Below are 24,803 nucleotides of genomic sequence, written 5' to 3'. Positions count from 1 at the left end.
GCACGGATATTAATCTTTGGATGTTAACCTTTTTGCCAAGAAAACATTACTTGCCTTAGTCTTGAATACAATGTAAAGATAACACTGCCTAACATCTTGTACAGCTCTTTGTAGTTTACAGTCTTTTCTGTATACGCTTGGATTCTTACAAGTCACTGTATGATAGAGATCATATTCTTCCCGTTTTCTATAGTATAATATTATCTTGAATTTATTACTAAGTAACCAGAGACTTGTATTAGAATCTTTCACCTATGATAGATTTGTAAGGCAGGGTTACAAAGGCATCCAGAGTAATTACTGTTCAAAGTAACCTAGCTGAATTACTAAATAAGTCTAGATTCCAGTTCTGATTTACTAATACTCTTTTAGAGTATCAACTGGAGGATAATTTGTCTTTTAACTATTCATTAATTTTCTCATTAATCTTGACAATACTTGATTTGTTTATATTTTAAGGGATGATGGGATAATGCAGAACAGTATAGGGATTTGATATATCATTTGAACTAATGCATTGAAATATTTTAAGTTTTTGGAATGGTAATAATGTAGATTTTTTTTTCCTTGAAAATGTGCCAGTAACAATGAAAGAAACTGAGGAAATTGCCAGGGAACAATCCCCACATACACAAAACCAGTAGGCCCAGATAGTTTCGTGGGTGAGTTATTTTTAACTTTACCAGCCTGGACGACATAGTAAGACTCTATCTCTACAGAAGAATTTAAAAATTAGCATGGTGCGGCAGCCTGTACCTCTGATCTCAGCTACTTGGGAAGCAGAAGTGGGAGGATCTCAAGCCTAGGAGGTAGAGGCTACAGTGAGCCATGATTGTGCCACTGCACTCTAGCCAGGAGTCTTACTGACAGAGGCCCTGTCTTAAAAATTTAATGAACTAATTTAAACAGTTTCAGTTCAGAGAGAGTTTCCTAATTCATTTTTACAAAACTGACATAACAAACTGATACCAAAACCTGGCAGAATGTGCATACACACATATAAACAATGGTCTAATCTAAGAATTGATATGTTGTTTAATAATTGATGAACATTTATCGTCTCTTACCCTTGCCAGGCCCTGCACGTGATATGCAATTTGTATTTTCATGTTTAAAAGCCTGTATGGTGTGACAACTCTTGTTATCCCCATTTTACAAGTAAGGAAAACATGTATAATGAGGAATCTCAAAAGAGGTTGAAGGAATGCATGTTACCCAGAAACACACAACTGTAAAGTGCCACTTGTATTGAAATTGACTGACCTGAGAAAGCCCAAACTCTTAACCATTATGCTAAGGTATAAGAGAGAAAAAGAACCATAAAGGAAAAAGAGAATATGAAAGACTGTTAAGTAAATTGTCTTTTACACTGATTATATCTAGGATTAGTGTGATTTTTTACTTTTTCGCAAATACATTTATGTATTACACTTTTAAGAACTAGACTCAGGTACTACACCTGTAGTGAGTAAAACTATGATGTTCTTATAATTTAGACCAATGTGTTGAGCAGTGGATACTACAACTACATAGACTTTTCTACCTGGTTGCTAAAACTACTTTTTATTTTATAATACAGAATAGGACCCTGGGTGCAGTGGCTCACGTTTGTAATCCCAGCACTTTGGGAGGCTGAGGCGGATGGATAACTTAAGCCCAGGAGTTTGAGACCAGCCTGGACAACATGACAAAACCCCATCTCTACAAAAAACACAAAAATTAGCTGGGTGTGGTGGCACATGCTTGTTGTCCCAGCTATTCATGTCGCTGAGGTGGAAAGATTGCTTGAGCACCAGAGGTTAAGGCTGCAATGAGCTGTGATTGTGCCACTGCTCTCCAGCCTGAGCAACAGAGCAAGACCCTGTCTTAAAAAATATATATATATGTATAGATATAGATATAGATATAGATAGAAAGTGTTTACAGGGAGCTTGAGTTAATCAACAGAAATATTTGGAGCTGTTTTAGTGGCAGATTTTTTTAAAGTATGTGGAGAATTTGGCTGTCAAGAATTCTTCACAGAAAACTTCGTACTGGGCCTTGGAGATCTATTGCACAATCCTAGCTTGTTTTGTGTAATACATCAATTCCTGAAATCATTTAAAATACACTTTGGAATTTAGTAATAATGGAAGCCATTGGGGAGGGGCACTATATGGAAAGGAAGCAATGACGTTTTATACTCTTGGAATACAAATATGTTTTGTATTATTTATTCCCAAAGATAATTCTTAAAAATGTGCCATGGGGATTTGCTGAAAGGATTTCAACTTTTCATTTTGTTCACCAGTCACCCTAATTTTTTGTGTGTGTTTATCCATGTATATGTACTGTGTGCAGAGATTTCCTTTAATTTTATCATGGTTTATATGAGGTAATGAAGGAATACCATCATAGTATTTTGAAGATGTTTTGAAGTTTTGTTTCTCCTATCAGATGGACCTGATATAAAAAATAAGAAGCTTTTTAAACTTCTTATTGAAGTGTAGCATAAATACAAAAAAATATACATAAGTAATAAGCATACAGTTTATGAATTTCACGAAGTGAACCACACGTATGTATCAACATTTGCTTTTAGTTGAAACTAAATGTTGTTGCTAAGTGTGATGGTTAAGGTTTGTTCACCAATATTTTGAAAAGACTATTCTCCTTAAAAATAAAACAAAATCAAATCCCAACAAAGGTTAAAGAAAGCAAAAGAAATAATAAAGCAAAAAATAATAAACAAAAGGGGTCAGGCATGGTGGCTCACACCTGTAATCCCAGTACTTTGGAAGGCCGAGGCAGGAGAGGATTGCTTGAGCCTAGGAGTTTGAGACCAGCCTGGGCAACATAGAAAGACCTCCTCTCTAAAAAAAAAAAAAAAAAAAAAAAAATTAGCCACACATGGTGGCACACGCCTATAGTCCCAACTACTTGGGAGGCTGAGGCGGGAGGATTGCATGAGCCTGGGAGTTCACAGATGCAGTGAGCTGTGATCACGCCACTGCACTCCAGCGAGGCAACAGAGCAAGACGCTGTCTCAAAAAATAAAAACAAAACCATGCCTGTCCATGTGAGATTGTAGTAAGTCAGTTTTTGAGAGTGTTTATTTCTATCCGTATCAAATGTTGAAGGGCTTTAATCATCAAAAAATTTTATTTATTGCTTACTAGAAGCCATGCATTATCACAAGTGATTTAATTACACATTATTCTTACAACAATTCTAGAATATATTATTATTCTTATTTTGGATAGACGTAGAAAGTAAAGCTTAGAGAGGCTGGATAACTTGCCCGAGCTCAGATACCCAGGCATGGTGGAGTCCTATCTTAAATAAGAACTTGCGTTTTTACTGTTGCACCCTGTTCACCATGTGTGTATGTAGTGCATTTGCTGCATGGTAAAGTATTGCCAGGTCGTGTTGTAATGGAGTGAGGTGCTGGGTTTTTGTTTTTTTAAATCAAATGTAAAAGGAAGTGATTTCAAGAATAATTCAGAGGTCCTCAAAGCAGTGTCTTCATAGGATAAGGCTTTGGGGCCTCAGCCTGATTCGAAGTCTGGGCACAGGAATTTGTGTCAAAGATGTGTTTTCATAGCAAGTGCAGTGTTTAATTTGTATGCTTATTGGAGAGGCTTTGGGGTCAGGGGAGCTATTGAAGACTATGGGAGCAATAAGGCACCAGACCCCTCTTGGTGTTTTCTTGCCTCGATGCAAAGATATTGCGTGAACTACTTGAAGGTGTGCTCATTTTGCACCTGGCTTTAAAAAGTAGTGTCTGCTTTGGAAAAATGCTAAAGACTAAATTTAACTTGCTTTTTGTTTTGGGAAAATATTTTGTAGGTATTTCGTTTTAAGCTATTTTAGAGAGAATTTTCATGGGATGTTTCAAAATCACCATATACGAGATTGAGTTCTGCTATTAGAGAAACTTGGTAAACAAGTTATATGAAAGTTCTTGTGCTTTTTGATACCCAAAAACCTGATGAACAGAATTATTAATAAAGTTGGAATAATGATTCATGGTTTCTGAAATATCCACATAGGACATGGATCCACATTGGATTGTGGTATATGGAACAAGCAAGCCTAGTTAGGGAGTCACATATTGCCCTGCTTACATTGGGCACTTTCCTTCCTTTTTTTTTTTTTTTTTTTTGAGACGGAGTCTCGCTGTGTCGCCCAGGCTGGAGTGCAGTGGCGCCATCTCGGCTCACTGCAAGCTCCGCCTCCCGGATTCCCGCCATTCTCCTGCCTCAGCCTCCCGAGTAGCTGGGACTACAGGCGCCGGCCACCTCGCCCGGCTAATTTTTTTTTCTATTTTTTAATAGAGACGGGGTTTCACCGTGTTAGCCAGGATGGTCTCGATCTCCTGACCTCGTGATCCACCCGTCTCGGCCTCCCAAAGTGCTGGGATTACAGGCTTGAGCCACCGCGCCCGGCCCCCTTCTCTTTTTAACTTGATGGTATTGCCACATACGTGATCAACCACAACAAGTGGAAACTATATCGTGGACAATGTTGAAATTTGGGGAACTGTGACTCTCTTCTGCTAAAACTTGGTTTGAATTTTACTATTGCTGCAAAAATGTTTGCTGAAATTTTGCTTTCAACATATATCCTAAATTTATCTATAATTAATAGAAAGGGGAAATCTCTTTGGAGCTGTTAAGACGTTCAAGAAAGTTATGAAACAATTGAAAATCACTTTATCACTGCAGTTTAATTTGCTTCTAGATATTGAAGCTTTGGAAACTCTGATCTTTGATAGATTTTAATTCCAGGAGATCTTCCCTCTCCTGTCCCCTTGGTTTGTGGTTTATTTTGGTTCTGTTCAAAAACCAAAGGGGAAAATAGTCTGCAAGTGAATAGCAAAAGATCTAATAATTTAAAAATGTAATTGTTTGAATTACTAATATCCCAGATCTTGGCAAGAATAATTAGAGCTAACTCAACTTAGGGAATGCAGTTTTGAATGTTGTCATTCTTCAGAGCAGTGCTCCTGAAGCCTGGATGCAAATTGGACCCACCTGGGGAGCTTTAATATCAGGCTCTGGTCACACCCTTATATAGTCTGATTTATTTTATCCCATGAGAGGTCAAATATTGATATTCTTAAATGTTTCCCACTGTACAGCGAAAATTGATAAGCACCAGTAGAATTTAATTTGATTTTGTGATGCAAATAAAAGATAGAAAAGATGCTTAATCTAATTATTTAAATGATGAGAGTTTTTAGAAGTGTTTTTTAAAGTAGCAGCCACTCAAGTGGAATGTAATGTTTTTGTTAAGTCATCAAAGAAACATTGAAACCTTCATTTCGTTTAGTTTTGAGATGAAGTCTTGCTCAGTCACCCAGGCTGGAGTCCAGTGGCATAATCTTGGCTCATTGCGGCCTCTGCCTACCAGGTTCATGCCTCTCATGCCTCAGGCTCCTGAGTAGCTAGGATTATAAGTGCACACCACCACACCCCGCTAATTTTTTTATTTTTTAGTAGCGACGAGGCTTCTCCATGTTGGCCAGGCTGGTCTCCTCAGGTGATCCACCCGCCTCCGCCTCCCAAAGTGCTGGGATTACAGGCGTGAGCCACTGTGCCCGGCCAACACCTTCATTTCTTAAAAGTAGGTAACATCTTATTGCTTACTATTAAGGAGTGTGGCTATTTTACGAATATCTGCTATCTTCTTCCTGAAGTCCATCTTTTAAATAAATCTTGGGAAAGGGTCTGTTTGAAATGGTGTGGAAAAAACTGAGATAGGTAAGATTTGATGATCTTCAGCAAAGAAACCTGAAGAGTAATATCCAATCTCAGTTTAGAAACAATGAAAAGACTAGTTTATAGAAGTTATTTCAGGCAGGGGGAACAAATTGTCAAATGATAGACTTAAAACTAAATTAAATTAAGTCCTATTATTGGTTGAATTGTGCGTGTGCACACCCATACGCCAATTCATACATTGAAGTTCTAACCTCTAGTACCTCAGAGTGTAACCTTATTTGGTTATTGGAAATAGGGTCATGGCAGATGTAATTAGTAAGAAGTTACACTACTAATTAGAGAGTAACTAATTAGAGAGGAGCCCTTACTCCACTACCTGGTGTCCTTATAAAAAGGGGAAATTTGGGCTGGGTGGCCCACACCTGTAATCCCAACACTTTGGGAGGCCAAGTTGGGTGGATCGCTTTAGCTCAGGAATTCGAGACCAGCCTGGGGAACGTGGAGAAACCCCATCTGTACAAAAGATCCAAAAATTAGCCAGGTGTGATGGTGCATGCCTATAGTCACAGCAACTTGGGAGGCTGAGGTGGGAGGATCACTTGAGCCTGGGAGGCAGAGGTTATGGTGAGCTGAGATTGCGCCACTGCACTCCATCCTGTCTCAATTAAAAGGTCAGGAGGTGAGTGGAGTTGGATTTGGACACAGAGCCCATGCAAACATGAAGACCAGCCATCTGTGGGTTCAAAGTGAGTCTCCTGGACCTCATGCTTCCTGCAGTAGTCTGGGACTATAGGAACTCATGCCACCATGCCAACAGCTAGATTTTTGTATTTTTAGCCTCCAGAGACTGTGAGAGAATAAATTTACCATGTTAAGAGACCCAGGATGGTCATACGATCTCTTGCAGCAGCTCGTGATCCACCCACCATCGGCCTCCCAATAGTGCATGGGATTTGACAGGCATGAGCCACTGCGCCCAGCACCTAACTATTCATATTCTTACGAAAATCTGAAGTTGGTCTTTTTCTTGTATATGGATTAATAGCACCCCGGGGAAACTAGAGATGAACAGCTTTTTGATGACTCATACTTTAGCCAGTTACTAGTCAATCCAGTTTACAAAGCAGTTTATGGACCATGCTTTTCATGATAAGAGCAAGAACCTCAGGAGAAGGCTGCAGGACTAAATTAGGAGTGATCATGGGAAGTGCCCTGCTGATCAAGAGGAACTGGCTATTCCCATAAGAAATTTTATTATAGACTGATTGGTGAAGCCTTGGAAATAATACTGAAAATCATACCTCTACCTTAAACACAGCTCCTTAATTATTCTGGTTTTCTAAACAGAGCCAAGTAAGTATGCCAGCAGAACAAATCTACCATGTTTGAAACTGACTACAATAGTGTATAAGTAAAGGACATGGACCCTGGAGTCCATTCAAGTTAGTGTTATGATTAGGAGTAGATTATTTCCCTTGCCTCTGGTTTCTCATGTGTAAATGTGTCTCCATCATAGCATTTTGTGATGATTAAATAGAGTGATAATTCACGTAAAGCAGTGTGCGAAATGACTGGTGCGTATTAAGTACAAAAAATGTTGGCTAATAGCAATGGCAGCAACTATGTGGCCACAGTGCATGCTACTCCCTCTCCCATTTCAGTGCACGAGAGCGAATAATCTCTTCTTGTGAAATGTTATAAGCTCAGACAGTAGAATCCATGAATTCAAAATATTAACAAAGCAAAACCTGGAAGGACGTGTGGGATCAACTGGTGCTCTTTATTCATTTAAAGGTTCAGAAAATAAGGTCATGAAATCAGGGTTGGAGAAGGCCCTAGATCTCCTGGTTCCCAGTTTTTCTTTTCTGCTGCATGTTGCTGCCTTCTATATCACAGAACCATGTGTCTCTTTTAATTCTTCTCTCTTTTTTATTTTTTTCTCTTGAGACAGAGTCTCCTTCACCCAGACCAGAGTGCAGTGGTGCGACCTTGGTTCACTGCAACCTCCGCCTCTCAGGTTCAAGCCATTCCCCTGCCTCACCCTCCTAAGTAGCTGGGATTGCAGGTGCCCGTCACCATGCCTGGCTAAATTTTTGTATTTTTTTAGTAAAGACAAGGTTTCACTGTGTTGACCAGGCTGGTCTCAAACTCCTGACCTCAAGTGATCCGCCCGCCTTGGCCTCCCAAAATGCTGGGATTGCAGGCATGAGCCACCACGCCTGGCCACTCTTTTTCTTTTTTTAATCCCAAAGACTTCAAAACCATTCTTAATAAACTTTTTGCTTCAAAAGAAACATTTTTTTTCTCTTGACGTTTGTGTGTTTGAAATTTTTCTTATTAAGTAGTTTAAAAATTATTAAATTTAAACTGAATTTATGATTGTTTAAAGCATTTTAGCATATGCCTGACTCTACATTTACTGTCTGTTATGGAACAAAGAATTGGTAGCAGTGATTGCCTCTGGGAAGGGCACTGTGGTAGAAGTGACATTGATTATAATGGAGAATTCTGGAGAATACAGTAATTACCGGTTAGTAGAACTGGACAAGGAATAAAGTAGTAACAAGTATCTGTGGCTAACCAAAACTCAAGAACTGTATAGATTCAAAATTTTGGAAGTATCCCTTGTTATGTACACATTAGCACACTCTACCCAAGCTGCAGGAGCCAAATAGATTTGGATAGGGAGGAATACTTTGGTTTCATTTGGGTGAGAACTGCTCCTGTGAATTGCATTTTACACGCCTGTCTCTGACTTATCAGTGGATGAAGTGATGAGCTTTGTTCCTACCTTGTACATAGGGTTTTTGCAGCATAAAAGTGCTTAACTCTGGACTAAACCTTGAGAAGACCAGGAGCTTAATTGAGCTCTTAGAAGAAAAGGAAAAGTGTTTTAACAAATGCATGTTCATGCTAGGTGGGATTGCATGTCTACAGTTTACCTGTCAAAAAAGGAAAAGGGAAGACTAGCTACACTTTGCTTTGGACATTTTATATATTTTCTCTAAGGTGTGTGAAGTGTATTTGTGTGAGTTACAGTATAATTTTTTTCTTTCTTTTTTTTTTTTTTTTTTTTTTTTTTTGTGACAGGGTTTTGCCATGTTGCCCAGGCTGAAGTGCAGTAGCTATTCACAGATGTGATTGTAGCACAGTATAGCCTTGAACTCCTGGGCTCAAGGCATCCTCCTGTTTCAGCCTTCTAGGTAGCTGGGACTACAGGCACATGCCACCGTGCCTGGCTTCTATAGTATAATTTTTGAGCCTCCTAGTTTCTGTTTTAAAATTTGTTTTACTATTTGAAGAGCCAGTTACTTTTCTAGCTAGCTTCCTCTTTTCTGAAACAGGAAGAAATATTTTGAAATAAAACGATCCAAATGTGTTTCAGGATTATTAACCATAAATTTCAGAACATAGCGTTGTCGAAGGCAAGGATATTATCTGTTTAGCACCTATGATATATATTTAATTCGGGTAATTAAATTCTTATGACAGAAGTAATGTCTAACCTCAGTGGGTAGTTCAATAAACATTAATTTTAAAAGATGGAGGCTTAGTTGTAATGAAATCATAAATAATATTTTGAATATAACAGACTTACTTAAGGAAGATAGTAAGGGCCTGGCATTATATTATCTATGAGCAGGAACTTTTTCTTACATTTGAGAAGATAGCTTGAACCCAGGAGATTTTATTTAATTAACATTTTATTTTTATGTCACTTCTTGGTCTATGCATATCCATTAATGGCATTATTATTATTATTATTATTATTATTATTATTATTATTTTTGAGATGGAGTCTCACTCTGTTACCCAGGCTGGAGTGCAGTGGCACAATCTCGGCTCACTGCAGCCTCCACCTCCCAGGTTCAAATGATTCTCCTGCCTCAGCCTCCCTAGTAGCTGGGATTAAGGCGTGTGCCACCATGGCCCAGCTAATTTTTGTATTTTTAGTAGAGACGGGGTTTCACCATGTTAGCCAGGATGGTCTTGATCTCCTGACCTCGCCATCTGCCCACCTCGGCCTCCCAGAGTGCTGGGATTACAGGCGTGAGTCACTGCGCCTGGCTTTCATTTTTAAATTTTAATGCCATTATTTGGTTTTAATAGACAGAAATTTCCTAATGCCTAGAAGGATTGTAGGGATACAGCCTAATAATCTAAAAATTAAATTGATGGCTAGTATAAAATAGTTTTGAGCAGTATTTAACAAAAGCAAAACTGTGTTAACCCTTTGTTTTCATTTACCTTTTCCTAACCCCTCAGCTTGGCGATCCAGCTATTTTTCCTGCTGTAATTGTGGAACATGTTCCTGGTGCTGATATTCTCAATAGTTATGCCGGTCTAGCCTGTGTGGAAGAGCCCAATGACATGATTACTGAGAGTTCACTGGATGTTGCTGAAGAGGAAATCATAGACGATGATGATGATGACATCACCCTTACAGGTGCGTGTGTCTCCATCCAGTAGGACTTTGCTGCAGCACAGCGTTAGGCAGTGTCCTCATCCTGACTTTGTGGGGCATAAAACGCCCCTAACTTGGTTTTGAACTGTATTACCTTCAGAAGCTAGAGCCCTACATGGAGAAGAAATTTACGTTTTCTGTTTCATCTGCTGGTTTTAGTACTGTTTCTCATCTCCCATTTCTCCTTTCTTAAATATATTGAGATGAATGTGACAAAATAAGAGGCATGTAAAAGGAACCAAACCTACTCAATTCATCAAGTCTTCACTGAGCACCTTTTTTTTTTTTTTTTTTTTTTTTTTTAAAGAGATGGAGTCTTACTGTATTGCCCAGCCTAGACTTGGACTCCTGGGCTCAAGTGATCCTCCTGCCTCAGCCTCCTGAATAACTGGGACAACAGTCATGCACCACCCCACCCAGCTCACTGAGTACTTTCTTATATGCCTTCCTCCATATTCCTGTGAATAAAATGAGTTGTTTTGTAGGGAAAGAGAGAGGAATGTTCTTTTCTTACCACTGCCACAGGAAGCATAATGGTGGGCCATGACCCAAATGTATGATAAGGTCCTGGTATTTATAGATTTCTTTTCTGGTTCAGTCCGAACTAGTAAGATATTTTAAACTTGAAGATTAGGCTACATAAATGTGAGATTGTAGTAATAATACTTTCATCACTTAGAAACTGGTACATGCTTTCTCTTTCTATTCATTTACATTCCTATATCTTGGCCAGGGATGTTGTGGATATTTGAGAAAACTATTTGGAAGCAAATATTTGCATCTTTATTTGTAAAAGAAAGTTTATCAGAAATAGGCATGACAAGGTATATCTGTAGATTTCATAGTGGCAAGTACTGGGGCTGCCTTGTTCTCAGCTTTACCTTAGCATATAGCACAATGCCTTAGAACTGAATAGTAAGTCTAAATGCAAGTTCTGATCTATTTAGGAAGTTAACATATGATACAGTAACATTTTAAATCAGGGGAAAGGTAGAATGACTGTATCCATCTGGTGGGGGAGAGGCCCCACTGATAACATTGGTTGTCAATACCTCATCTTTGTATTGTCCTCTGTTTGTGTCACTTCTCACACTGCTATAAAGAACTACCTGAGACTGGGTAATACGTATAAAGAAAAGAGGTTTAATTGGCTCATGGTTGTGCAGGCTGTACAGGAAGCATGGCTGGGGAGACCTCAGGAAGCTTACAGTCATGGTGGGAGGCGAAGGGGAAGCAGACACATCCTACATCGCTGGAGCAGGAGGAACAGAAAGCAGGGTGGTAGGGGGTACTACCCACTTTCAAACCACCAGATCTCATGAGAATTCATTCACCATCATGAGAACAGCAAGTGGAAAATCCACCCCCACGATCCAGTCACCTCCCACCAGGCTTCTCCTCCAACATTGGGGTTTAAAATTCAACATGAGATTTGGGCAAGGACAAATCCAAACCATATCACTCTCTTTTTTTTACAAAGCATTTTTTGCATATATTCACATTTTTTGTTCAGAACAAACCAATAAAAGTTTTTTGTTGAATCTAGAGTTACTTCTCCTTTACCAGTAAGGGAATTAGACTAATGAGGTTAGAAGTTTCTGTTCATTGCTCTCTGATCTGTTTGTGTAACAGAAGAAACACCACTATGCATGTATCTGGCTTGTAGTTAGTGGGGGTGTAGCAGTGTATTCTGATGTAACTTTTAAAGCCTTAGGGTAAGGCTACAGTCTTTGCAAGTTGAGGACCACTGTCTTTCTGGAAGGAGTATTTCTTCCTAGTTCTAGTCATCAGGGAAGGCATTAGCCCTCAGAGAGGACACTGAATCTAGAAAAGCAGGTATTAGATCTTTAGGAGAAGGAATTGCCTCTTCCCTTCAGTGCGTCACTCCCTTGCATTTAGACCTGAAGACAGCAGATGACAAGATGTAGACAGGTTTTTTCCTAGAAAATAGAACTGATGTGGAATGGGTCTAGAAGGCAAGCCAGAGCTTGAAAACCAGATTCTCTCTTTGCGTTTTTTCTTCCCTTTCCCTTACCTCCCAACTTACCAAAACTTTTTAACTCTTCCATCCTTTTCTGAGCAATGTCATAAAAAAGGGAAGAACCTCGTAATCTTCCTTATTCCACAATGGGTATGACGGGTAGCCTTTGAGAAGCTCTAGGGGAAGAAAGAATAAGGATAGGACATTTTTGTTCTTACATGTGTTAGGTGGCACTTCAGATGATGTGTTAGTTTGCTAGGACTGCCATAAGAAAGTACCACAGACTGGTGGCTCAAATGAGACATTGATTTTCTCACGGTTCTGGAAGCTAGAAGTCTGAGATCAAGGTATTGGTAGGGTTAGTTCCTTCTGAGGCTTCTTTCTGGACTTATAGGTGACTGTCTTCCAGTGTCTTCCCATGGTCTTCCCTTTTGTACCTGACTGTGTTCATATTTCATCTTAGAGGGACACTAACCATATTGGATTAGGGCCTACACTAATAACCTCATTTTAACTCAGTTATCTCTTTAAAGACATTCTGAGGTACTGTGGGTTAGCATGTCAACATAGAATTTTGGGGGATACCATTCAGCCAGTAATAGATGGTATTAAAGAATTACTGTGGGCTGGGTGGCTGACACCTGTAATCCCAGCACTTTGAGAGGCCGAGGCGGGTGGATCACCTGAGGTTGAGAGTTCGAGACCCGCCTGACCAACATGGAGAAATCCCGTCTCTACTGAAAATACAGAATTAGCTGGGCATGGTGGCGCATGCCTGTAATCCCAGCTACTCCGGAGGCTGAGGCAAGAGAATCTCTTGAATCTGGAAGGCAGACGTTGCGGTTAGCCAAGATCACGCCATTGCACTCCAGCCTGGGCAACAAGAGCGAAACTTTGTCTCAAAAAAAAAAAAAAAAAATTATTGTTAGTATATTTAAGATATGATAGTAGTATTGTGTTAGACATCTTTTAGATACACATGCTGAGGTATTTAGAGATAAAATATGGTATCTTAGATTCCTTCAAAATAATCCTGTACAGAGGGTAAGGACTCGGGGGCAGTGAGTGGGGTATGGTTGAAAGAAGATTGGCTATTTGGTGATAATAGTTGAAGCTGGGAATGGGCACATGGGGATTCATTGTATATACTATACTCACAATTTTTTTATTTTGTTTAAAATTTTCATAATAAAAAATTTGACCAGATGCAGTGGCTCACACCTGTAATCCCAGAACTTTGGGAGGCCGAGGAGGGAGGATCACTTGAGCCCAGGAATTCAAGGCCAGTGTGAGCAATGTAGCGGGACCCTGTCTCTACAAAAAATTTTAAAAATTAGCTGGGCATGGTGGCCTGAGCCTGTAGTCCTGGCTACTCGGGAGGCTGAGGTGCTAGGATTACTTGAGCCTAGGAGTTTATGGTTGCAGTGAGCTATAATTGAGCCACTGCACTCTGGCCTGGGAGACAGGGTAAGACCTTGTCTCAAAAAAAAAAAAGCAAAACCAAAAGGATGTAATGATTTTATGAAATTTGAGGCTTAGATTATATTTTGAGCTGTCATCAAAATACATAAATTGTTTCTTAGTCTTGCCAGAAAAAATTACACTTGAATTTCATCAAGCCTCCATATATGACTACTCAGTTAGAGGGGGTGTAGAAAAACATGTTAAGCTACACAATAGGAATATAGTTGGCAAAATCCAAACTGGGAAATTCTACATGAATAAACAGCCTGATTTCTTCAACAAATAAATTGCGAAGTAAAAAAAGCTAGACAGATGAATGGCAACTCAGAAATGTATCAGTCAATTGCGATATGCAGACTTAATTTGATTTAAAAAAAAAAAAACTGTCTTGTCTTTCCTTGCGCTGCCACCATTTATGATTTTTTAACACAATTGGACTTTTGAATGCTGGTTGGCTATTTAATATTAAGGAACTATTGATTTTTTAATGTTTTTTTGTTTTTTGGTTTTTTTGAAACAGAGTCTCGCTCTGTCACCCAGGCTGGAGTGCAGTGGTTCAGTCTCGGCTCACTGCAGCCTCCACCTTCTGGGTTCAAGCAGTTCTCCTGTCTCAGTCTCCTGAGTAGTTGGGACTACAGGTGCATGCCACCACACCCAGCTGATTTTTTTGTATTTTTAATAGAAACGGGGTTTCTCCATGTTGGCCAGTCTCAGACTCCTGACCTCAAGCAATCTGCTTGCCTTGGCCTCCCAGAGTGCAGGATTACAGGAATGAGTCACTGTCCCTGGCCAGGTTTAGTATAATTTTATGTGTTTATAGTTTATATGTATATAAACTAAAATATTAAATGATGTATTCTGGTTCTAGAGATAAGCAGTGTATGACGTTCAGAGTAACAGATGTCTTGTGGCTAATTTAATTTTCTCTTTAAATGTGTTGCAGTTGAAGCTTCTTGTCATGACGGGGATGAAACAATTGAAACTATTGAGGCTGCTGAGGCACTCCTCAATATGGATTCTCCTGGCCCTATGCTGGATGAAAAACGAATAAGTGAGTGGTTATGGTTACGATTGTTCATGTTTATGTACTTCGTTAAGTCACTCCTGCCATCTTTCTCTATTAGATAGTAAAATCAAGAGATTAGAAATGATGTTATATATTTTTTGTTACAATCACATTTTAAGGTATAGTAGGAATTGGGATGCCTTTGCAAAAATGTAGAGTTAAAGGCGACATTTTAATTTGAGAATGAAGCCTTTGGGAATAAAAAATATATAATTTATTAGTTACCAAATAGAAGATCATGCAGAATTTCTTCTCCTAACGTATTGATCAGAGTATTCGGGTATCAAGGGCCCAAATGATTATAATTTAGTCATCTCTGTAGTTATTTATCAGCAAATAGGCAATAAGCTATTGAAAATTTTACTAACACATCATGGCATAAAATTCACTGCCACATTATTGATCTGCTTTAAATTTCATATTCTCCTTTGGGCTTTTCTGACAATCAAATTCATAAAGTAAATTATTACTAAATCATTCCAAAATATTTATTGAATATTTACTATATTCACAGCAGCAATAATTAGGCAATAACATGAGCTACAAATGAGTAGATATTGTTCCTTTCCTCAAGCTTACAGTTTAATTTTGAAGACAGTTACTTATGTAAATAACTACAAAGCCAAGAATAAAGGCCATGAGTGATAGCAAATTGCTCTAGAAGCAGTGAGTATTCTAGCTGAGAATATCAGAGACTGGCTTCATTAAAGGAGTATTCTGACGTGGGCTATAAACAATAAGCTTTTAATAGGTCGAAGAGACAAGAACGGTCATTCAAGCTGGAGGGAATAGAGGTAAACATACAGGACACAGATCTGTTAAAGAAAATGAATGAAATCTTTGAGATCAAGATGTTTTGGTGTGGTTGAAGTGTAAGCTTCATGGTGGGTGGGAAATGAGATTGGAAAGGTAGGTTTGGAACTAGATTACAGAAGTTTTGTAAGGCATGCTGTAGAGATGGGTTGTGCTTATGTTGTTTTTTGTTTTTCCTATGAACTATGGAAAGATATGTCAGGTTTTTTTTTTCCCCTAATTTTCCAGGTATAAAGTTTTTGTGTAGAGGAGTATGGTCAGGTCAGACTTATGTTTCAGAAAATAACTCTCACAGCAATGTGAATAATCAAGAGGAGAAACGAGACACACTGGTGATAGGAAGTCAAGTAAGAAAGACATTGAAATAGCTCAGCTGCGCCTGGACTGGTTTAGGGTATTTGATTTAGGGAAGAAGAAATTAAAAGCAGGAATAGATTTCAAGATTTTATTTCTACTTTAATCTTCTAGTCATAATAAAAACAAGAAATTTTGTCAATCGTTTTTTACTTATAATACACAGTGGACTATAATTAGCTGATTTTATTTTCATTAGATAATAATATATTCAGTTCACCTGAAGATGACATGGTTGTTGCCCCAGTCACCCATGTATCCGTCACATTAGATGGGATTCCTGAAGTGATGGAAACACAGCAGGTGCAAGAAAAATACGCAGACTCACCGGGAGCCTCATCACCAGAACAGCCTAAGAGGAAAAAAGGTAGGTGGGTTACTTTATTTAGGGCACACAGTCAAGTCTTGATGTAAAATCTAGAGATCGTTTTTATTCTACGTAGTTCTTCCCTACAGCAGTTAAAACTTATGTAAGAAAAATATTGAAGCCACAAAATGGAAATACGAGGTATTTCTTGGCCAGGCACGGAGATTCATGCCTGTAATCCCAGCACTTTAGGAGGCCGAGGCAAGAAGATTGCTTGAGGCCAGGAGTTTGAGACCAGCCTGGGCAACAAAGCAAGACCTCATCTCTACAAAAAATTTTAAGAAGTAGCCGGGCATGGTGGGCACCTGTAGTCCTAGATACTTGGGAGGCCAAGGTGGAGGATCCCTTGAGCTCAGGAGTTACAGGTTTCAGAGAGCTAAGATCATGCCACTGCACTCTAGCCTGGGCAACAGAGTGAGAACCTATCTCTAAGAAATAAAATAAAAGAAAATAAAAAATAAATAAGAAAAAGAGGTATTCCTTCATAGTAGAGTCATTTCTTTTAAAAAAAATTAAATTATTGGGCCAGGTACGGTGGCTCACGCCTTTAATCCCAGCACTTTGGGAGGTGGAGGTGGGCGGATAACCTGAGGTCAGAAGTTTGAGACCAGCCTGGCCAATACGATGAAACCCCGTCTGTACTAAAAATACAAAAATTAGCCAGGCGTGATGCCTGTAATCCCAGCTACTTGGGAAGCTGAGGCAAGAGAATCACTTGAACCCAGGAGGTGGAGGTTGCAGTGAGCTGAGACCACACCATCGAACTCTAGCCTGGGCAACAAGAGGGAAGCTCCATCTCAAAAAAAAATTATAATAATTAAATTATTTTATACTTTAAAATGTTTGGTCTATCTTACAGAAAAGGGATTTTCCAACTTTTTAAAGCCTCAGATTTCTATCTAAACCCTTTCATCCTTGGGTAAGAGCTAGTCAGCTTTCTTCCCAGGGGTTATTATTTGAAAGCCTCCGGTCTGTACCAGTGATTCCAGTATAAGACTCCAGTTGGAAAAAATACAATGGGTTGGAAATCAGCAGGTAAGTAACTGAAGAGGAGTATGTTAGGATGTGTTGAAGGGAATTTTTAATTTTTGCCAATTAGGACCACACTTGCATTCTAAAGTCTGACACCTTTTCCATTTTATTGCCTTCTGATTCTATTCATGCTTGCTTAGTATTTTGAGTATAATGTCTTGATTAATAGCATCACCCAGTAACCTAAGTTCATGTGAAAGTCAGGGAAATTCCAAGAGCCGAAAATGAAGAGGAAAATAAAAATAGTTAACAGGAGCCGACACTGCAGCAGCTCAGAAGGGCTGAGAAGGATATACCAAGGGTTTTGATTTTATTGCTTATGTTGAGGCAGAAGCTTAGGTTTCTGTGTTGGACTGTGCAAGATGGGGTATTGGACAGAGACCTCCGCATGCAACTGGGACCCTTGAAGGGATATACCCTCTTGGGGGAAAAAAATCCACCCATTGGCGCAGACAGATGTCAAGGAAGCTTGGGTCCCATTCAGCCAGACCTCTGAGTAGAGAAATTCTGGTTTAATTTCTTTTGGGTAAATACTTAGTAGTGGAATGGCTGGATCACATGTTAAGTGTACATTAAATATTTTTCAGAATATTTTCAGAAACATTACTTTCCAAAAAATTTTTTCTTCATGTATTAAGGTGGGGCAATCATAGGACTTGCCTCATTTATTTCCTGTCTCTTGGGGATCACTGACTTTTGTTGATCGATGTCCAATTTCTTCCGTACCATTGTTTCATACATTTTTTCTGTGTTTTTAATTGTTTCAGGTGGGAAGATAAATCCATGTTGTGTTATTCCATCTTGACTAGAAGAGGAAGTTCCCACCTAGTCTTTTTTAATAGCCTTATTCTTTGACACTGTTTTTTTTTCTTTTGCTTTAAAAACTCTAATCATACTATGTAAAGTTTCTATTTAATGATTCTATTATGTGTGATTCTTAGAGAACTAATCCTAGGGTTTCCTATGTCTGCTGCTTCTCACTCATGAGAAAGTGTCTTCCTCATGTATTCTGTGATACCAAAATGTGAGTTCACCTTCAACAGGGCTTTATCTGAGGAAATCTCGTATGGCCTGGGTTGAATGTATAACCCACCTGAGCAATTCTGTAAGAGCTTCTGCCTGGTGCCCCATAGTTGTTACAGCCCTGGGGCTATGTCTTTGTTAATTGCGTGGCTGGCAATTCCTAATGTCAGTGGTAGTTTAAAATCTAGTTGTAAACCCAGGTTAAGACAGACCCAGGATTCATGGTGTTTATAGAAAAATTTGTACATAAATGGCTGATCTCAACTCACTGCATCTTCCACCTCTTGGGTTCAGGTGATTCTCCTGTCTCTGCCTCCCAGGTAGCTGGGATTAAAGGCATGCGCCACCACACCTGGTTAATTTTTGTATTTTTAGTAGAGACGAGGTTTCACCATGTTGGCCAGGCTGGTCTTGAACTCCTGACCTCAAGTGATCCACCGCCTTGACCTCCCAAGTGCTGGGATTACATGGATGAGCCACCACGCCCGGCCATTTATATACAAATTTTTCTTAAATATGTAGTATTTGTTTACCCAATCAGCAGTTAATGGTATTTGGGTTGTTTCCAATTTGGGGCAGCTACAAATAATGCTGCTAAGAACATTTGTGTGTCTTTTTTTTTTTTTTTTTTTGAGATGGAGTCTCGTTCTCTCAAAATAATTGTGCTAGGAGAAGGAAGCCAGAAGAAAAAATATGCTTCTACAGTTTACCCCCAAACAATGTGGGGGTTAGGGGTGTCAACCTCTGCAGCCAAAAGTCCATGTAAAACTTTTGACTCCCCAAAAAGTTAACTACTAATAACCAACTGTTGACTGGAAACTGGAAGCCTTATTGGTAACATAAACAGTCAGTTAACACATATTTTGTATGTTATATGTATTAAATACTGTATTCTTACAATAAAGTAAGTTAGGGAAGAGAAAATGTAATATTAAGAAAGTCATAGGCCAGGCGTGGTGGCTCATGTCTATAATCCCAGCACTTTGGGAGGCCAAGGTGGGCAGATCACTTGAGGTTGGGAGTTCGAGACCAGCCTGACCAACATGCAGAAACCCCGTCTCTACTAAAAATACAAAATTAGCCAGGCCTGGTGGCACATGCCTGTAATCCCAACTACTTGGGAGGCTGAGGCAGGAGAATTGCTTGAACCTGGGAGACGGAGGTTGTGGTGAGCCAAGATCGCACCATTGCACTCCAGCCTGGGTAACAAGAGTGAAACTCTGTCTCAAAAAAAAAAAAAGAAAGAAAGAAAATCATTAAGAAGAGAAAATATATTTACTATTTATTAAGCAGATGTGGATCAATAAAGGTCTTTTTTTTTTTTTTTTTTTTTTTTTTTTTTTGAGACAGGGTCTTGCTCTGTCACCCAGGCTGGAGTGCAATGGCAAGATCATAGCTCAGTGCAACTTGGAACTCCTGGACACAAGTGATCCTCCCACCTCAGCCTCCTGAATAGCTGAGACTACAGGCGAGCCCCACCACACCCAGCTAACCTTTTATTTTTAGTTTTGTAGAGATGGGTCTCGCTGTGTTGCCTAGCTTGGTCTTAAACTTCTAGGCTCAAGCATTCCTCCTGGTTTGGCCTTCCACAATGCTGGGATTACAGGTGTGAGCCACCCTGCCTGGCCAAAGGTCTTTATGCTTGTTGTGTTTATGTTGGCTAGGCTGAGGAGGGAGGAGGAAAAAAAGAGTTTGGTCTTGCTGTCTCAGGAGTAGCGCAAGTGGAAGGGGAGGCAGGAGACACAGGCACACTTGATGTAATTTTTCTTGAAAAAAGATTCCTATATAAGTGGACCTGTGCAGTTCAAAGCTGTGTTTTGTTTGAGGGTCAGTTTTATATTTATATAAAGCTCTAGAAACTACAAACTAATCTATAATGACAGGAAACAGATAAGTGGTTGCCTGTGGATTGGGCAGGGTGAGGAAGAGCGAGATGTAAGGATTACAAAAGGGCACAAAGTACTTTTGGGGTGATGAATATATTCATTGTTTTGAATGTAGTAGTGGTTTTAGTATACATAGTCACAACTTGTCAAATTATAAACACCAAACATATGTAGTTTATTATAAGTCAGTTATACCTCAACAAAGCTGCTTAAATAAAAGACTAATATTCTACTTAATGTTGAAAAACTATTGGTATGATAAAGAACCAAATGGAATTTATAGAAATAAGAAATGAAATTGGGCCATGCTCAGCGGCTCATGCCTATATTCCCAGCACTTTGGGCGTCTGAGGTGGGCAGACGACCTGAGGTCTGGAATTCGAGAGCAACATGGTGAAACCCAATCTCTACTAAAAATACGAAAAAAAATTAGCCAGGCATGGTGGTACATGCCTGTAATCCCAGCTACTTGGGAGGCTAAGGCATGAGAATCGCTTGAACCCAGGAGGCGGAGGTTGCAGTGAGCCAAGATCGCACCACTGCATTCCAGCCTGGGCGACAGAGTGAGACTCTGTCTCAAAAACAAAAAAATGAAATGAAATTGAAAACATAATGTGTGGATTAAAACATAGACTAGTCACTGCTTAAGAAAGAATTAGCAAACTCCAGTAGATTTGGTGTGAATTAAAAAATATGGAAGAGTTACAGACATGGAGAACTAAATGAAAAGGTCTACATGTTTAATCAAAGTTCCAGAAACAGAGAATATGAAAAGTGAGGAAGAGACAATATTCGAGAGATAGTAACTAAGAATTTTCCAGAATCACATTAATCCTCAGCATTGTAAATCCTGAGTGGGTCAGCTACAATAAATCTAGGCCTAAATGCGTTGTTGGTAAAAATGCAGAACACCAAAGCCCTCTCTTCAAGTTCTCCCTGCTCCAAAAAAAAAAGAAGCAAACCAGGGAGAAACTACATTACTTCAAGAGGACTGATTTTTTTTTTTTTAGATTGGCAGTTTAGAAGCTCCCAGGAGAGACTGGAAGAATTAGACATTTTCAAAGAGCTGAGAAGAAATCACTGTCAACCAAAAATTCTATAACCAAGCTATAATTCGTCTGAAGCTTTGTACATTGCCACCTTGAATGATTAGGAAGATGTTGGAGAGGATGGATACTGGGTTGGGAGTTTTTGCTGGCAGCATCTGTTGTGACTAAAGCTAGTGGAGGAAAGTAGTGGAAATAAAGACGATATCTTTTTTTTTTAAGCTGGTATATATTAATAGCATAAAATAAGGTGGGAGTTACTGAAGTCTTGGCTTCTGATACTTGTTATCATGAACACAGCCAGAAGAATCTGTCTCCTGAAGGGTTCTCTGCAGACGTCGAGATACCTGGCTGACTAACATACATTTGGCAATCTTAGAGACTGAAGAGTGGGCTTTTTGACACTTTCCTTCCTTCCTCTCATTCACCCAAATGACTTCAGAAGCGTTTTCCTATTCCGTTTCTGGGGATAGATTGTCACTGGCCTTGTGATTTTTTTTTTTAGCTGTAAAATTCTGCTTTTCTAAGTTATTGTCCTGCCCTATATTGTATTTACTTAGAATTCACCACAGTAATCCAAACCAGAGTGGCAGCCTCAAGGGTAGGAGGTAGTAACTCTTCATTGTTTCTCACCTATAGATTGGTAGTATGTTCAGACAGCACGATCACGATCTAAACCTAAATACAAGGCAGTGGTGCTACTAGGCCGTGGTTCTAGATACTTGGCAAAAGAAGATCACAAATAGGGCTTCAGAATAATTTATCGACCCCACTCTGAGACTATTGGGATGGACTTATTTAGACATTGATGGCGGGTAAGATAACTATTAAGTTTGTTGTGAATTGAAAGGTAAAGAAAAATGAGATGTTTTTAGAAATACACAGAAGGATAGTATTTAACTATGTGGTTCACCAAAATTTTGCCTCACATATTTTCTGTATTTCTAGAGTTTGGGAAGTTTCTTATACTTGAGAACTAACTGTATACAGAAATTATTTAATAGAGAAAAAAGCTAAAAATCCACTTCTCCTACCTTAAAAAGCTGGTATAATCAATAGACAGACAGAGCTATGTGGCTTATTTTTGGAGCCCATGTTCTACTAATGTCAAAAGCATTCTCCAAAAGTTTAAGAAAGTGCTACCAGTATGGGTACTTCAAAGGCAAGCTATAGTATTTTAAATTAACTTCATTTTTACAGATATAAACTGAGGTGTCAGAGGTATCATTTCTTACATAAGTGTGTTTATGGTTTAACCTGCATTAATGTCCAAGTTTTATTAAAGTTGTTTTCCTTTTAGCAAACAGCATTTTAAGAGACCAGTATATGTGACCCATGTATAAAAACATTTGGCACTTGACCAAATAGCTGAATTGTCCATTTTTTGTCACTTTTGAAGGCAAATATTTATGCAGAGCTGTTTTTATTTCAGGGAGAAAAACGAAACCACCACGACCAGATTCCCCAGCCACTACGCCAAACATATCTGTAAAGAAGAAAAACAAAGATGGAAAGGGTACTGCTGTAATTTCCGTGTAATGCTTATAGGTCAAGTAACACTCAGATTGCTTTATAGCGCCTGCCTGTTACAACTAGAAACCACCAGCTCTCTTGATATACTGCAATGGATCTTATTGCTGCCACATGTGTATTAGATACATTTGCCAAATTCTTAAAGGAAAACTGATAATAAGGTAGACCAAGAAACTCATTTGAGTGATTTTCACTTACCTGTCCAAATAATCTATTCTTTTCATGTAATAATGAGACTCTTGGAAGAATTTAACCAGGTTAGATTTTCAGTTCATAGGCCCTTTAACATGTTGTCTTGAAATTCAAGCATTTTTATAACTGTTGCCCAAATTTGAAGAAAACTGTTATGGCTGACCTGCTGGCTCTAATCTAAAGAGAACAACTGTTGAAAGGAGAGAGTTCACAAAGAGACAGAAAAAAATTATCTCAAAGTACTTTCTCCTAATTCATCACAAATCTTATGACAAGATTGCTTTGTTCACATATTTTATATGGGACTAATAAAAAGATCTTTATTAGATGCTGAAAAGTATGACCATTATATCACCCATACTAACTAAATTATGTCACCAATACTAACTGAATTATGTAATGTTTTTGTATAAATATGAATGGCACTTCTAAGACTTCTAGTTGTCTTTTGTGATGTTCTTTTACATGAAATTTTGGTCATTTAGAAAGAAATTGTTTTTGTTTCAGGAAACACAATTTATCTTTGGGAGTTTTTACTGGCACTGCTCCAGGACAAGGCTACTTGTCCTAAATACATCAAGTGGACCCAGCGAGAGAAAGGCATTTTTAAATTGGTGGATTCTAAAGCAGTGTCCAGGTTGTGGGGGAAGCACAAAAACAAACCTGACATGAATTATGAGACCATGGGAAGAGCACTCAGGTATGCGAAGTTTTGGTATTTTATTGTGTTAAGAATATCATTTCCTGAATCCTAAAAAAAAATATCAAGCTTAAATTCAGCAAAGCACCAACAGTGGTAATGCAAGTACGTAATAAGAGGGTACATTTTCAGTCCGGTGCGGTAGCTCATGCCTGTAATCCCTACACTTTGGAAGGCTGAGGCTGGTGGATTGCTTGAGTCCAGGAGTTTAAGACCAGCCTGGGCAATGTGGCAAAACCCTGTCTCTACTAAAAATACAAAAAATTAGCCAGACATGGTGGTGTGCACCTGTGGTCCCAGCTATTTGGCAGGCTGAGGTGGGAGAATCACCTGAGCCCGGGAGGTTGAGGCTGCAGTGATCGAGATTGCACCACTGAACTCTAGCTTGGGCAACCGGAGTGAGACCCTGTCTCAAAAAAAAAAGAGGGTGCATTCTCAAACATGAATTGCAGGTATGCTATGTTAGTTATTATGGTAGAATAAATTAGTGCTTCAAGAGTACTACTAGACATCATGAGAACTTTGAACAAGTGTAACATTTTATTCTTAAGCTCACTTTTAGTTCATTTTTCGGTGACTCTGTCATTTTTCAAGATATGCATGTATTTGAGAGAGATTTATTGGAAATAATGATCTGAATGACTTAGGGGATAGATATAGATATTTAATTTGGCAATCTTAAACTAGAATTCTTTAATTACAGTTTTTGGATTTTTTAACATACATTTTTTAGGTTCTTGATTTTATTAAAATAGATGACAAAAAGTTGGATCACTTCTATTGCATATCATTAAATTTTATACACAAAAGTCAATTACATTTACTGAATCAAATTTAAACTGATACAGTTTGCCTAGTAGGAACATTTCTAGAAAGCTGCGGAGGAGAAACAATTTATTGAGGCTTTTCGTAGTTTTGATGATCCTGGCAAGATGGCAGAAAGGGGCCGAGTGTGGTGGCTCGCTTCTATAATCCCAGCATTTTGGGAGGCCGAGAAAGAAGCATTGTTTCAGCCTGGGAGTTCCAGACCAGCCTGGGCAACATGGCAAAACCCAGTCTCTGCCAATGCAAAAATTAGCCGCGTATGGTAGCATGCACGTGTGGTCCCAGCTACTTGGGAGGCTGAGGTGGAAAGATTGCTTAAGGCCAGGAGTTCAAGGCTGCAGTGAGCTGTGA

At 39.0% G+C, this 24,803-nt stretch overlaps 1 protein-coding gene across 6 annotated transcripts in view; it reads left to right on the top strand.

Moving 5' to 3' along the window:
* The window catches only part of ELF1 (E74 like ETS transcription factor 1), a 113,978-nt gene that overhangs the window by 79,298 nt on the left and 9,877 nt on the right, over nucleotides 1-24,803 (top strand). For 4 of the 6 annotated variants that reach the window (XM_009191825.4, XM_009191823.4, XM_009191826.4 and 1 more), the window contains exons 3-7: nucleotides 9,972-10,152; nucleotides 14,559-14,666; nucleotides 16,048-16,215; nucleotides 22,635-22,718; nucleotides 23,435-23,627. In XM_009191825.4, coding sequence (XP_009190089.2) covers nucleotides 9,972-10,152; nucleotides 14,559-14,666; nucleotides 16,048-16,215; nucleotides 22,635-22,718; nucleotides 23,435-23,627 — 734 coding nt within the window. Of the gene's footprint in view, nucleotides 1-5,583; nucleotides 5,608-8,210; nucleotides 8,236-9,971; nucleotides 10,153-14,558; nucleotides 14,667-16,047; nucleotides 16,216-22,634; nucleotides 22,719-23,434; nucleotides 23,628-24,803 lie in introns of those variants that run through there. The other 2 variants (XM_021929561.2, XM_021929560.2) reach the window with 2 other exon arrangements.

The sequence above is a fragment of the Papio anubis genome, chromosome 15 (genome assembly GCF_008728515.1).
Source record: "Papio anubis isolate 15944 chromosome 15, Panubis1.0, whole genome shotgun sequence".
In the NCBI taxonomy this organism is placed as follows: Eukaryota; Metazoa; Chordata; class Mammalia; order Primates; family Cercopithecidae; genus Papio; species Papio anubis.
Note: the sequence above shows the minus strand (reverse complement) of the source record. Positions and strands in the feature narration are given on the sequence as shown.